This window comes from Plectropomus leopardus, chromosome 24 (genome assembly GCF_008729295.1).
Source record: "Plectropomus leopardus isolate mb chromosome 24, YSFRI_Pleo_2.0, whole genome shotgun sequence".
Lineage (NCBI taxonomy): Eukaryota > Metazoa > Chordata > Actinopteri > Perciformes > Serranidae > Plectropomus > Plectropomus leopardus.
Window position 1 is genome coordinate 5,301,129 of NC_056486.1, and position 16,277 is coordinate 5,317,405.

General features: G+C 38.9%; 1 protein-coding gene across 2 annotated transcripts in view; it reads left to right on the top strand.

The window, feature by feature from the left end:
• LOC121962630 (DNA-binding protein SATB2-like) overlaps positions 1–16,277 on the top strand; it is a 42,947-nt gene that overhangs the window by 3,179 nt on the left and 23,491 nt on the right. For both annotated transcript variants that reach the window (XR_006107147.1, XM_042512847.1), the window contains exons 2-5: positions 7,124–7,360; positions 9,979–10,164; positions 14,367–14,493; positions 15,286–15,409. Coding sequence is in view for 1 of the 2 variants with exons in the window: in XM_042512847.1 (XP_042368781.1) it covers positions 7,168–7,360; positions 9,979–10,164; positions 14,367–14,493; positions 15,286–15,409 (630 nt within the window). In the remaining variant the exon portion in view is untranslated. The remainder of the gene's footprint in view (positions 1–7,123; positions 7,361–9,978; positions 10,165–14,366; positions 14,494–15,285; positions 15,410–16,277) is intronic.

Sequence of the window (16,277 nt, forward strand, 5' to 3'; positions counted from 1 at the left end):
AACTTAACTCCAGTAAAATTCTGTCCTACTGTCACTGCAGGCCACTCAAGAACCATGTGAATCCGCTCAAGGACTCTTGGGTGTCATCAGACTTCACTTCAGTATCCCTACTTAGAGAATTCACAGTTAATTTAATTACAGTGAGCACCTTAAATGCAGTTAAAGGGCCTTGAAGCTCACTTAAAGACACTCAGGAGACCCCTTAAATTAGACCCTGCCGTAATGAATCTGCTGCAGTATTTGTGCAGCCAGCAGAGGTTTGTTTCTACATGATTTGTCAGTCAGAGGCTACTGAGTGTGACTGTACATTTGGCCTCCATGTGTGCTAGTTAAAGTGTGTGCTGGGAGTGTGTGGTCTCTTGGCTGTGCACCCTCTGAATGTGTCGCTTCAAGTGGTTTCATGTGTGTGAACGCGTGAGTGAAAGACACTTTTCAAGCGTAACAAGGTTTTACCCCCTTTTTTCAACCCCCCTTTTTTACTGTATTAATAACACAAAGGTATTTATATTAGCCTGGTCAATAACCATTTTCCGTTATATACATCTAATAATAATAGATTTAAAATTTTTTAATTCATAAAGCTCAAATTTAAGTGTTACATCAAAGTATAATGTCATATTGATGAATGCATAAAAGAAAATTAGGAATTAAAGCCATATAATAAAACTGAAAAGACTTAATTCACTTAACTCAACTTGAAGATAACAACACTGTGAGCACAATTGCATTAAACTTGTTATTACAAAAAAAACTCAATATGCTTACAGAGATGAATATGACAGATGACTGTTTCATGGCCTACATGTACAAACTTATTGTGATTAATTACATACAGGTATCTAAGCCGTACAGAAAGAAACCTGAGCAAAATTTTCTTTCTAAGGCAGTGAGCCTCAGACGGCCATGAGCAGCTAAAGAAGAAATGATGCAAAAATTACCAAGAAATATGTAAAAAATGTAACTATGTTAATTGTAAATAACAGACATAGACATTTTTAAAAATAATTTTATATATCTGTTAATTTCTTGCTATTTGTGAAGTAGTTCTTACCCATTTGCTGGTTGCCTTTTTCCACGTTTTTTGAACGAAATCACACCAACTTGCTCAGGGTTCAAAGGGTTAAAATAAAAAAGTGAAAATAGAAAAAGTGAGAGTTAAGTAAGAGACTTTTTTCAAAAAATAAGTTTAAGTTTATGCCAAGCAAATTGATTGGCTGGTGAATCAGATTTTGCATCTTGATCGATGCCATTGTTTTTAAGACACATGATCGATAAAATGCATCGTGTTTAGCTAAAATACATGTAGGGATGGCAAAGTTCAGTATAGGATGAATTCTTAGCCCTCTAGCCTGTAACAGAGACAGAGCAACTGACAGTATGTCAACAAATGGGCCACACCGTCTACCTGAGCAGCGCATGTGCATTGCAGAACCTCTTAGTTTTCATGGTAGTGTCCATGAGCAAAACATTTCAACTCTGGACACTGCAAAGTAAAACATAGAGCCTCTTCAAATACTTATTATTGATAGGACTTATATAGCTCTTTTATAAGTACTCAAAGATGCTGAAATACCGTTTATACAGCCGTGGCTCCTTTTTGTGTTTGTGTTTTGTGTCTGCTCTGTACTCCAGCACATTAAATTTAACTTTTTTGCACATGAATAGAATTTTAGGGATTCGATCTTATAGGAGTGTTAGGACATAGGAATAGGAGTGTGATATTTGATATGTGATTGCACAGAAAATAGGAAACAGTTTGACATGTCACAGTAAGAGAGACACTTGTGTACATGGTATATGTTATATAATATTAAATATGGTCTCCGATACTGGAGTTTAAGCAAACATGGAGCATTATGTTGCTATGAGCAACACAGCAACAGGCTACAAGTCATATTCAATGAAACATCAGTGATATGAAGCTGCATGTAGCTGACACTTAACACTACAGAGGGGTGAAGTGCACTACAATTTAAAGTTAAATTGCCCTCAACTTTTTTTCTAATAACACAGTAAAGCATCAACCAATCATATGTTTGTGTTTCCAGCTGTGGTGTTATCTAGCCTAGTTAGCTGACACTGTGCTAGCTTTATGTACATTGATTGCAGTGGACATGGGGATGCAACGGTGTGCCAAAATATGATGTTAAAATGGGATTCCTGCATTTATCAAAAGCATATGACCATAACTGATTTGACCAAATACAAACTAAAGATGATGTTCAGTCGAGGAGCTTTGTAGAGGACACACACAAGCCCGGGATGACAATCTGTGTTAAGAAGCACTTAATGTCGGTGACTCTGTGATAATGTAGCTTTCCACTATGTTGCTCGTAGTTTGAACGCTGCATTATGCTGGCAAATATCAAAACCTTTGACCGTTTAATAATAATAATAAATAATAATAAATAAAGTCTTCACCTGCAGACATGAGCGCTAACTTGATGCAGATATCTTCACGTGCTGCTTAAGATTTTTTAGTCAGAAGACAAATTTCATTTTCTCTAATAGAGAGACAAACTGTCCTAACAATTAAGAGCCTCAGACTGAAGACGCACATGTTGCTCTGTTACTGTATGTGCTATTTGTGTGCCTGAATTTACTGTCTGTACATGCTCTCTGAGTTTCTTCTAACACCACAACCATCTTTTTTCCCCCTCCACATTTTATGTCTCATTAATGAGTTAAACTAGTTAGAGGAGAAAATATGAAGGAAGGAAGGAGGCTGATTATCATCAATTGCCGCAAATATTCCAAAATTGTGTTTATTAAAAGCAGACCAGACACAAACTGAAGGAGAGAGAGCAGAAGTTGACATGCAGTCTAATACTTCTGCTTGCATGCGATACAGTATGTGAGGCGTCTGAGCTACACTGAACCGTGTTGTGTTCAAATTAATATGAAAAGTTTAATTTACATTCTGTTGTTTTAAAAAACGGCTTAGATGGAAATAAAGCACTTAGTTTCCTCCCTGGAGAGAAAATGAGTCCCACTAGGGAAAATTTTTTGGATTTTTTGGTATTTGGTGGCCTGGGGAATGCTCTGCAATCATTAAATTTGATTCATGATAATTGAATTGATGGGTAAATTAGCAAAGGCAGCGTGGGAGGGACAGCTGCACCCAGAGGGACAAAGATCAGCAGCAGGATCACCACTGGTGGTCTTTTGGTAATAAAACTGCTTTTAATTGTATATTGTTGCAAAACATCAGACATATTGTCTTAATGCCATTCATGTCTGAAGGAATGTTTTGCATTTGATTGTTGTCAGTTAGCAGACCAGGTTATTGGTTAATTTCTGCCACAACAGTGCTGATTTAGCACTATTGAAGCTATTGAAAAAAAACTGCAATTACTGTGTCAAGTAAACTGTAAATTATTGATAGTCCCTAAATCAACCTTAAGTAGTTAAACATGAGGATCCAGAGGGTTATCTTAACATCCTCCAGCTGCCAGCACAGTGTGAAAAAGATTAAAGATGACGCTGCTGGGTCCGGACTGAAATAAATAAGGTTGTATCTTGGGTACAATAATGAACCAAAATGAGGGAATAAATCCATTAAACTGAGGGAATGAATAGACCAAAACAAAGTAACAAATTAATCAAAATGCAGAAACGAAATGAAATAGCATCTCATACACTCTGTTTCGTAAAAGTGACAACGCTTTATTTATTTTTCCTCTCCACGGTACCGTCCGCACTCCATAGGGACCGGCCAGTCACACTGCTGTAACCTTTCCCTGCAATGTTCCAAAACCGTTTCATCTCTTTGTGAATCATCGGTCTGAACTGGACTTCGAGCTTTTAAGGAATTAGATATTTGGAAGTTTCATGTTCTTAGTGTGAGCCACATGTGACGTTTCTTTGTCAAAACTTGTACAGTGCCTGTATGTGCTGCGGACGTCTACTTGCTTCCATGTTTTTTTCGTCTTTTTGCGTTGTTCGTCCGATTGCCAGCGTATTTTCGAAGGAGGTGGAAGGCCTTCATTACGGTCTTGAAGAGGCTGCAGCATGTTGATTTTTTAAGCTAACACATGTATGTACAGATATATATGATAAATAACCAGCCATTAGTCAAAATAGCTATCACGATCGTATTTTTTGCCATGTAAATCTGAATTGGCTATTGTTCTTTGGCTCAGTGAGTGTGCTTTAAGCTACCAGGTTAGTCCATTAAGGGATTATTTCACTGAGCAGCAGCTCTCGCTCATTCTTTGGCTCAAGGTGTGTGTGCTTATGAAAGACTCCTTCAGCTAAGGGTATGTAGTGAACTGAAGGTGCGCTGAAAGAGTCTGAAGTAGTGGACTTGGAAAATAACTTGGCCCTTAGGCACAACCATGCATGCACCATAAAGAAGCTGGATTTTGGATTCACTCCCGCTTGGACATTGGGTCAACTTGTTCCTCTTTGTGTCTAATGATCGATTCATTCGTGAAAACATCACTAGCGGCTTCCCTGGTGTTTGTGCTGAACTAGGCAGAGCAAATCCTAATCCACCTGTGCAAATGAGTCGCACAGAGATTAAATCAATATCCGTCTTCTCATGAGGTTTTAAGGAATTGTCTGTAAATCTTAAACAGATACATCAAACACAAATACACTAGTTAACTTTAATTAATCAATGAATCTAAAGGCACATTTTGATATACATTTATTTCAGTCATGTAATGCCTCAGCTAACTGCAGTAAAGAGACACAGATTATAATGTGTGTTGTGTGGGAGGGCATTGTTAAGCTTCATACTGTGTGATTTTAATTTTATTTATTTTTTGTGTTGTTTTTGTTGGAAGGGCTTTTTTAACAGCAGCTATTAATTTTGCATGTGCATTTTATTATAATCATGTGTCGCTTTTGGGTTGAGATTCATGTGTCGCTGCCGGCTTTACAGTCATACCAGTGGAAACCACACAGTGTGAGGAAAAACAAAGCAGAGCGAGCAGGCAGCTTTCCCAAAGATACTGTGCAGGGTTTATACAGCCATGCATACTGCTGCAGGTTTTTGGTATAATAAAAATAAATAAGCTTTGCAGACTTTGTAATGTTTTTAAATTCGACTTTTAAACAATGCAATGAAACGGTTTTATAGTGTAGCAGATAACAGTACTGTACATGAGTGCAGTGTGTAATATAAGAAACTGATTAGGTCCAGTGAATATTCATTTACAGTTTCTGAATGCCATCCACTATGATGTGGTCTCTCCTTTTTGTCGTTTTGTTCAGTCATGTCGTTCAGTGATAGATCGCATTGCAATGTCCAAAAAAAGTAAAATAAAATCTTGTGATCATCAACAACACAGATATTTCCCAAGAATAATCGGATGCTTCAACTCAGTGTGTTAATCCAAATTTGTTGCAGATGTGGCTGACGTTTTCACTTGTTTTGTCAGACCTGGTGGGCCAGTTTACAGAAAAATCTAAGTTGCAAACTGATGCATTTAGTTAACTGTTCACAAAAATATGAGCACATTCAGTCAGCTCTTTTAGGGCATTCCTGCACAACATTGTAGATGTCACACTGTCATGTCCTTTGTCATGTTTTGTCATGTGACCTTTTACAAAAAAATCAGTTTAAATCAAATCCATTAAACTCCATGATAGTCTGCTCAGCTGAAGTCATTGTGGTAGCTCAATGGCAGATTGACACCATGGTTCACCATGTGAATTAGATAATTTCATTACTGTTTTTATTGAAGCCATATGGATAAACATGTTAATAAAGGAAAAAAGCTCTTAAAACTTTCCTGGCTTCTTACTCAGGATGTAAAGGCTTTTGACGACCATGTCTGCTGTCAGCGTTCACTCTTGGAGACTAACAACTCCTCTTAGTTGGCTATCCAATGATGACATGGCATTGAGTTGTGAGTGGAAAGAAAAAGCATTTATTCTACGGACATGACCAAATTTCAATAAACAAATATCCTCAATAGATTACCAAACTATTCAGACATACTGTCACTACATTTTCCATATTACATTTTCCTAATTATATTCATGCTGCATTTGTATATTTATCAATAGTTTTTATGTTTGTGTAGATTTGCTAAAAATTTGAGCAAATTGACCCGTCTCAATAAAATGCTTTAAATCATGAACCAAAACTGACACTAAATAACCTTACTACAACAAAACTGTGGTCCGCAATCCTAAAACAAATAAGATATTGCTCTTTTGAAGCCTAAACTTTATTAACTGCCTTTAAAGAAACAAACCCAAATTGTCCAATCACAGGACAGATTAGAAGAGATCAGGTCTTAATTGGGCAAAACACACATCAAAGCACACTTCACATCATAACCAATTACTTTAATTTGAATATGTGTATTAAACATTTTAAATGGCATGTAACAATTTACTAGAATAAAACACAACACAGCGTGACTTTTACAGATGATGCTAATACCATCTATATCATAAAAAGACCAGTATGTTGACAGAAAAATATACAATATTTAGCAAATCCTGCCGCAGTATACAGACTATTGTCATAGTTGTCTTTCATTATAATGTGTCGTTTACCCAAAAGTGTCTAAACAGGATAATATACTTGTCTGTATTTAGTCTGAGTGAACACCACTCGTTGACCTGTGATTTGTCCCAGATGCCTCTGACTCTGTGTCTGTTGTGGTAGCACTGCCTCTCTTCTATGTGAATAACAAAGAAATGTGTTCGCTGTTTTGCCTGAGGAGGAGCTGAACAAAGCGACCGTGTTGTTGATGAAACGGTCTGTGATGACTCTCGACTGTCAACACTGGCAGAATATGAAAGGCGATACACTTGATATACAGTGTGTAGGTGCATGAGGACCATTTCGGCCTGACTGTGTTTTCTGTTTGGGAGAGAGTCACTGATATAATAACTGCATACTCATCATCCTCTTTAACTCAAACCTTAAAAAATGGGATCATCTGTTTGCTTTTATGCAGGCTTAGTCAAACATATTCATGCTTTAATTAGGATTTGACATCAAAAACTAAATTATGCATCTTGAAAACAGTGCTTTTAGAATATGTTGTCTTTTGTTTATTTTTAATTGTTTTCAAGTTAAAAAAAATGTGCAAAACCTGATGTGCACCAACTGTTTTCCCTGTTAGGCACTAAAGTAAGTTCTTGTATCTCCTTCCAGCTTCACACTCTGTGCTGGGTGCTCCTCCTGGAGTTCTCAAGGCGATGGAGCAGCGCGGAGGTGCAGGCGGGGGAACAGAGAGCCCCAGCCTTCAAGACAGCGCCAGCCCAGAGGAAAGAGGGGAGAGCCCCTCTTCCAGTGGACCCCCGCCGTGCAAGTCGAGCCGCCTGGAGATCAATGGCAGCCCAGCAGCTCCTCGGACCAGACAGAACGGCACACCGCTGAGACCGCTAGGAGGTGGGCCATTAGCACAAATATACACATGCTTAGTTAAAGTTAAAGTTTGATACTTTTAGCCTGGACCCTATTTTTCTATGTTTTAAGTGACTGAAGTAAATAAAGGCAATGATTTTCGAAACTGGTCAAGTATTGAGCGAAAGTGCTGCAGCCTACAGCAGCAACACAGGTTGCAATGTAACTTCTCATTGTATGTTAGCAGCGTCACCTTATAGCCACTTGAAGTGCTTGTTTTTGCCACTGACAGGCTCAGATTGTTTTTAGTGTCTGATAACATAATGGAAAGAGACAGACCTTTTTTAAGAGTAAGATACGTTTTATTTAACCAGAAACAGCCCTGAAATCACTATTGTTAAACCTACCAGACACTATTAAAAAAAACCATTAATTTTAATGTGTATAGAGTCAATGTACAGTATTTTCATGTCTAAGTGGGTGAATTAAGGGGTTATTTAAAAAAAAAAAAAAAGAGTTGGTGATTGTTGGAAAAGTGGAAAAACAAACCAAGACAGCTCTTGTGAGTTTTATTTTGTTTCTATTGACTAAATGAAGTGTCTTATATTACGATAAAATATCACCGTTACTAGTTATTTTGTGGATTATTTAAATTGATAAATCTAGACCAATTACCTTTACTTTTACTTTAGGGATGTTGTGTGAACTTCTCTCTCAAACACAACTATTCCGTCAATTTTTGTATACATGCAAACAAGTACAACACCATGAATGACTTTGAGGACTCATTTGTGGAAAAAAAAAAAAAAAAAAGGTGCAGCGTTTGCCCCATTTAAATAATCACTCCTCTTTAAAGTTGCTGTTCTGAACAGCTATAAACATTTTTGACTTCTTGGTGCTTGGTTACGGCGTGCTAAAATGTTAGTATAAAGATGCTAAAAGTGTTAGCACAGTGCACCAAAATAAAGTCTACTAAGGACATGTGGATGATGTTGGTATCTATTATCTGTGGGTGGGTTGGCCACACACACACACACACACACACACACACACATACACACACTAATTTTTCAGCAGTATTGCCGAGCAGCATGTACACTCTAAAATACCTAACACAGAAAACACTCACGCACAAATGCCCATTATTCTCTCATGCAGTAGAAAACATCATCATGCATCATCAAACAAACATGTAACAGTCCACACACACACACACACGCACACACACATACACAGATATTCGGCTGGGTTGCCTCCCTCCACCCTTCCACTGAGTGGCTGTCTTATTGGCGGATAGCGTGCCTGGTGCTGCTGCGGTTTGGCTCCGGCTGATGTGTCGCTGCCTCGTCAGGAGGAGGATTGATAGCTTGTTAATTAGCAGTTCCTGTGGGACCGAGCAGTGGACTGGATGGGTGTGAATGGTTCCAGCTCTTGGGACTTGCCCAATAACAAGGCTAGACCAACGCGCAGGAATCGGTTTCACCGCTGGAGTTATGATATATATGTTACGTCCAGCAGTGCTTTGCGAGTGGTTCTGGAAACAAGTCTTATTCCTTGTGGGTTTTTAATGTGTGGTACAACACAAATACAGTTGTACAATCTTACATTCGCACTGGCAGCTGCCCAGTTTAACCAGAGTCTTCCAGTGAGACCACCAAGCAGCTATACTGCAGCACTGACACACTACGTCACCAAAAAGAAAGAAATTTTTTTGTCAGCTTTGGTTTCTGTTGGAATCTCTTTCACACAGGAACTACGCCCATTTTCAAAATTCATATATGTTATTCCTGTGGTTTAAGCAGTCCAAACATATTAGTAAACATGAACAAGTCTCTCCCAAATCCAAAAACACGAGTGCAAAAACTCAAATTTATGATGTCATAGAATATAAAGTCTGGAGCTGCTCCATAGACGGCGAATGGTGAGAGTTGCTCGAGGAACACCGAGGAGGGCGTTCTGAGTATATGCGAACATTTTCTGAGAACATTACAATAGAATAAAACTCACTGTGTCCCAAAAAGAAAACAAACATTCTGTAGGTCCACAAAACGAGGCTCCAATTCACTGTCTATGGAGCACAAGTTTGAAATTTACTTCTCTGGTTTCTGGCTTTGAGAGAGAGCAGAGACCTAAAAGAGAAAATCCTATAATAATCATGCACTGGTCAAATAATTTTGCAAGACAGTGTGATTAAAGTGATCATTTGGGGACATTTTATACATGTGAAACTAAGATGTTATATTTTAAAACAAAATAAAAATTTAATTAAGACAAAATACCAGCCGTGAATCACGTTTTTTGCAGGCCACCTGCTGGGTTAAGACTTCGATGCTGCTGCTGCTGCTAGCATTAGCAGCTGTAAATTCAGCTCTCTGTTGGCTAACCAGAGTTCTTTAGTTACGATTTCCAGATATCATGTTGAATTTTGAGGGTTTTTTTATAAGTAAATGTTACTTACCCAGTACCCAGTACCCAGTCCCCAGTAATGCTGTCTTTAATTAATCTAAAACTGTGCAATGTTTGGTTTGGATGAGGAAAAACAAAACTTAGGATAAACAAATGATGAACATGAATCCCCTTTGGAGAGAGGACAGATTACACACACTTACAAAAGGCTACTGTTCCCGTTAGGCTTTACTCCTATGACTCTTTCTGTCTGCCAGGTCTGATGATCCCGGTCTACTGCGTGGTGGAGCACGCAGATGTGGGCGTCGCCGGTGACTGTGAGGGGCACGGCGACCGTCACGCTGAGTTTGTGTTGGTTCATAAGGATGTCCTCTTCACACAGCTGGTGGAGACGGCACTGGTCGCTCTGGGATACTCACACAGCTCAGCTGTACAGGCAAGTGGTAAGTAGAGTCTATGTATGTGTCTGCGTGTGTGTGTGTGAGCAGGCGCACTTTCAAATCAGAACCACCTCTGATAACTCTCTCACTAAATAGTTAAAAGTAACCACACATTATTCATAAAAGTCATTAAAATAATCAGATTCACACTGATAAAATACTGTTTTTCTGATTTTAATGCAACTAATTCAACTGTCCCCAAACTCACCAGTCTGATTCTCTCAATCACATAAATGAGACTGTGTGTAATCACCACACCCCACATGACTAAAGGGCCGATCTGATCTGAAGAAGCAGAACTCTACAGTCCTGAAATTATGCATCTTTTATTGTGTCTTTCCATAAATTCCTTCCTCTGGATTCAGAGGTTTAAATACAGCTTATCCCTGCATGGATCAGGATCATGTTTTAGCCATACAGCAAAGGAATGCTCTGTACTTATGTTGACATGAACTATAATTTCAGTTTGTATTCAAGAACTCCTGTTTCGAAATGATAGATGTTGCATAACAGTGAATATCAGTCAAACTGCAACCCTGTCTGACAGTTCAAATGTTACAATTACGTATTTTTAAAACTTAAAGACGAGCTAGCGAACAAGGAAAGTAGTATCTGTGAAGACTCCAGATTACGCAAGGCATTTTACAGTGGACTGCCGCAGCAGTTACAGGGAGCCTTTAGACTGGTTTACGTAACATATTTGCCCAAAACTTAAGCAATATTTTCTGAAATGTCGATAAACACAATAGTGAGATGGCTGCGTTTCCATTGATTGATGTTATGCGACTTCTCCTCTTGTGATAACATTTCAAGAAGCATGGTGATGGATGTTCAAAACATCAGCAGGTTTATTTCTATTGCAGCCACCGTACTACATCATCATTTCCAATCACAGCTGACGTAGGCATGTTATGTGAGTGATAATGGAAAGGCAAGCCCTTTTTACATGAGAGCGGCCACATGTGACAGATTTCTGGGAGGTGATAGTCCACGATTTCACAGAGGGACTGTGGATTCAAAACTTCCAGATGATCTGCTCAACTTTTCAAGAGTAATGCACTGCAATAACACCTCTTTTAGTGATTCTTTTACTCTTGATTGTACATCATGTGACCTATAAAACAAAAAAGGGTTTCCATTGCAGTTTCAAGAAATATGACTTTTTTTTAATCACCTGAAATATTATCTCATGCAAGCATAAAAACTTTAAATACATGGGAGTTTTTTTTTTTTTTAATTAACTTGTTTCCATTGGTGTATTTTATATTCGCAAATTTAATTTGCGCAGTTTGAGGGTTAACGGGAACCCGCCTTATGATTGGCTTTGTTACTCCGTCCCTGACGAATACTGCTGTTAATACACTGCTGTAGTTCTCCATGTTTCTGGTAACATGTCCACTTGTCAATGATCAAATCAAATTGCTCCCAACATTACATCCCACCTTCCCACTCAGAAATTCAACACTTCAAGACACTTAAGCAAGATACTCTCAAAATGCATTGAGACTTTAAGGCCACGTCTTAAGAAATATTAGCTTGATTGACAGCAGGGTGGTTTTCACTTCTGCTCAGCTCCACCCAAGTCTCCTCCACTTTGACAAAATTTCGGATTTCTTGGCACCAAGATGAGGGCGAGCAACACACCCAAATCCAAGCTTTAGTGATGTCACAAACCCCTGTTTGTCTTCAGGTCATCATTATTGACAAATTAAAAAAATATTTTCAATCTAATTGACAAAATTTCATCAGCCTCTGCCCTCTTTACGTCACATCTGGGAAATGCGGAGATCAAAACTTTTCCATTATTACATGTTAATGGGAAACATCTCATGGTTCAGTCTCTCTCTGGTAATTGATGAGAAATTAATTATTTCCAGCAGCAGTTTAATAGCTGGTTTCCAGATGGGTGAGGTTTATGGCATGGGTACAATGAGTACCAAGATGTTTAGATGATCACAGAAAAGGTATTTACCATGAAGGTATTTTCAAGATAAATCTGCATTCTCTGACATTTTATCTCCACACCCAGCACAAAGGTTAAACCGAGCGCCAAGTCTGGATCTGTGCGTCTCAGACCAGCACCAAAACTTTCTCATCATTTTAAGATCAAAACAAGAAGGCAGACAACATCCAGTCAACCATGAAACAACAGCTCACACACACACACACACACACACACACACACACACACACAGACACACACAGTTTGACATTCCTGGTGTGTCCCGTAAACACAGGGCACTCTAACCAAGCGGCCGACGCCCTGCGACCCCCCTCGCCTCTCCCACACGGCTACTTTTTGTTCTGAGAAATGAGCCTTTTCTTCTCAAATAAATAATTTTTGGCTGGAGTCATGCATTTTTTCCCCCAGTGTGGTCACAACCAAAATTATACAGAGTCTCTTCTATTTTCTTCTGCCATTGAAATGCATCTTGCATAACTTTGGCTGGATGAGTATTTTTAAACTCTTAACTGGCACAGGGGTTTTTTCTTTAATCAACTTGCACGTTATGGCTAATTAAAAAGAGGCTATTTCTGATTTAGGGTATATGGTTACTGCTCTGGATTTAACATGGGCTTAGGTGAACTGCTGAGCAAAAAAAAAAATCAAACTAAAATTAACTTAAGGGCAATTTGTGGTTCAATTCACTGATATTACTCATTTAGAAATAAACATTTACCGTATTTTAAGGCTTGTAAACCACAAGAGGTTCCCAGAAACCTTAAGAAACAAACAAAGACAACATATCATAACCAAATAATTTTTTTTTCATAGAGTTTTATAGTATGTGAAGTTTATCAATCAGCAGCCTGTAACTCTGACACGGCAAGTTGCTCCAGAGCCACTGCAAAGCGCCGTGAAGCTGTGTTATTCATGCTCAGAGACAATGCGTTCACCAGAATGCAGAAAGTTAGTTGTTTAATGCTCAAAATTTTCTGGACCCCAACCCCCATGTCATGTGCCCTCAAGTATAGAAACCAAACCTTCTCCCTTCAGCCTGATGAAGGTTTTCAGTCATCATAGGCCCGCGTCCTAAGTTATCAGAATAACTAGCTGAGAAAACGTTGGTTTCAGCTTGGTTCCAACCGCTACCATAGTGAACAATGTCGCTGAAACACTCATTTTTGATTCTGCTTTATTTTGTGTTTTTACTGGTTTTTACTGGAGAGTAAGAGACCCCAAACCCTCCTTAGCAATTAACTATGAAGGCATTTTAACTTGGTGCAATGACAGCATTGCAACGTCTTTTATTATTGTTTTATTTGAGAGACCACTACAGGCAGAAAATGATATATAGTATGTTTCATTTCATACAATTCTGCGTAATTTGTTTGTTTTATTCTGTAGAGAGCTCAAATATATGCCTATAATATCAGCTATTTTGGTGTATTGTTTGGAGTTCTAGAGATAAGTGTGGGTTAGTTGGTAAAATGAGTTTTTCTTTTTCAGTCCTAAAATAATCTTCAGTACTGACAACATAACTTTTTAGTTCCATCATCGCATATATTTTGGGTCAGGAAGGGTTTTAAAATGTTAAAGTAGGTCTGCAGATTTATATCAAAAACCGGCTGATGACAGGTCAAAGTATTATCAGTCTTTTCTTAAGCAAAGTCAGCTGCAGGACACATAATAACTGCCAGTTATGAGAGGAAATATTGTGCTGTCAGACAGGAGAACAGTGACCTCACAGTGTTTATTCAGCGCATCAACATCTTGTTCACAGCGTGCTGCAGCCTCTAATGTTGAGCTGATTTTACATTTCTCCTCTGATTAATCAACTGTGGAGTCCCAAGAGAGCAGCCTTTGTTCTTTTGCCCCTATCACCACCATCCTCATGCAAGGAAGACACACACACACACACACAAGATTGAGGCTGGCAGGCCAAGGCCAGGCAGGATCTGTGTTTGATTTAGCAGATCCTAACGCGATTAGGCCTGTTTAGATTTGCACTTCCAGTCACGGTTGTTGGAAGGCCAGGGGAATGTTCACCCCAGGATGATGCTCCACGTCTCCAACACACACACACACACACACACACCGTAACACACACAGGTTTGGTTTCCATTGATAAGAAAACACAAGAACATGAAACTAGATTTCCAACAGCCAATACAATGCTGTTGTTTTAAATCAAGACTTTTAAAAAGACAACAAGTGCATGCTTTCATTAAGTATTTGTTCACTGTCTGTTTGTGTTGTGCAGGCATCATTAAAGTGGGCCGCTGGAAGCCGATGCCCATCCACTACCTGACCGACGCTCCAGAGGCGACAGTGGCCGACATGCTGCTGGACGTTTACCACATGGTCACACTGCGGATCCTTCTGCACAGGTCAGCATGTGTTACCTGTAAACACCATATTCTGTCCAAATTAGACCTTTTATCAATTTCTGATGAAGAAATGTTTCATATGTCGATATTTTTCTCGTTTTGAAAACATTCTTTGGACATGTATACAGAGCATTTTGAATGTGTGTCCCAGTTGGGGTTTTTACTGTAGTTTGCAATACACAAACTCTTACCTATTAACAGTCAGCTCTGTGTTGTGCACAAACCACCTTGCCATTAGTTTGCAAGTCTGGTGTAGAGATATATGCCTAAAAGGTAGGAGAAACACACCTACTTTAAAATATTATGAAGGAGTTTGATATTGACAGTTTTTTCAATGTACATAAATATCGCGGTGGTTGAGGAAATCCAAAAGGGAGGCTGTGTTTTCACATCCCAACTCACATGTTAGGGCACACTTCTACCCCTTTCACACCAAAACTAGCATGTGTATGCGGGTTTTTCAAACACGGCAACCAGCTGAATATGGGCAACAATTTTTATCCTGGAGCAACCAAGCAGGTTAATCCTGCTGTGGTAACAGAAAGCTCAGTTAAAGTTAAAGCAGTGTAATTGTGTCAATTCTGAAATACAGTGTTGGGTACCACAAGATGAAAAGCTCTGAACAGCAACAACAGACCTGTAAGTGTCAGCTAGCTGATATATCTTCAAATAAATATACAGTATTTCAGTGATTATGGCAGGTTGCTTGTTGATTTGACCAATGTCACAGCTTCTGTTTTAATTCTATCAAAGTTTGATTCAGTGTATAGTAAAAGTGTTTCACATGTGCAGCTTTGCGCGGCTTGAGGAGCTGCCGTCAGAGCAGTGGACCCACGCAACGGTGAGGAACGCCCTCAAAGAGCTGCTCAGAGAGACCAATCAGAGCGCGCTGGCCAAGGAGTGTCCTCTCTCACAGGTAAGTTCTCAACAGCTCCACAGCTACAGAAAATAAAGTCCACTTCATATACCAAGATGCAAAGAAGCAAATCCACACTGGAGTGGTTCAGAGATGGCGCACCTGCAAATGTCATATCAGCCATCAAACATAATAAAGCACAAACATAATGCAAATCTGCAGCTTTTCATGTAATAATCCCACAAATGTGATAAATTTCCTACAAACGTAAAAGTAGTTGCTTACTACAAAAGTAATACAAAATTTCCTGACAATGTCCAGAAAAGAAATTTATTTGACGTCCAGAAAAAACATCTATATGATGTCCAGAAAGGACATGTGTACGACATCTAGCAAAGACACCTATATTGTAAAGATGTCTTTTCTGGACGTCATATAGATGTCTTTTCTGGACATCATATAGTTGTATTTCCTGGACATTTGCAGAAAATTTGGTGTTACAGTTGTAGTAGGCAACTGCTTTTACATTTGTTGGAAATTCATTATGTTTGTGGGATTATTACATTAAAAGCTGCAGATTTCTATTACGTTCGTGGTTTATTACATTTTGGGGCTGTTGCTGCATTTGCGGTTGTTATAGAGATGTTTTCAGGTTTGTTTGTTTTATACATGTATGGATTTGGGGTATAATGTATATGCCCACTAGTAAGCAGTCTATTGTTTAGCAAACAAAGAAGAAATCAGTAATCAGTTTCAACCCGGCGACAAACCAACACAAAGCACTACATCCATGAAACAAATGTGAAGGACTGTGGAATGTAAATGGATGGAACAATGACGAGATGAGAAACGATATGTGTTTTGAAGGGGAATTAAGTTTCCTGTGCTCAGCTAGAAGATCACTTGTGGCAGCACTTTGGTGAAATGT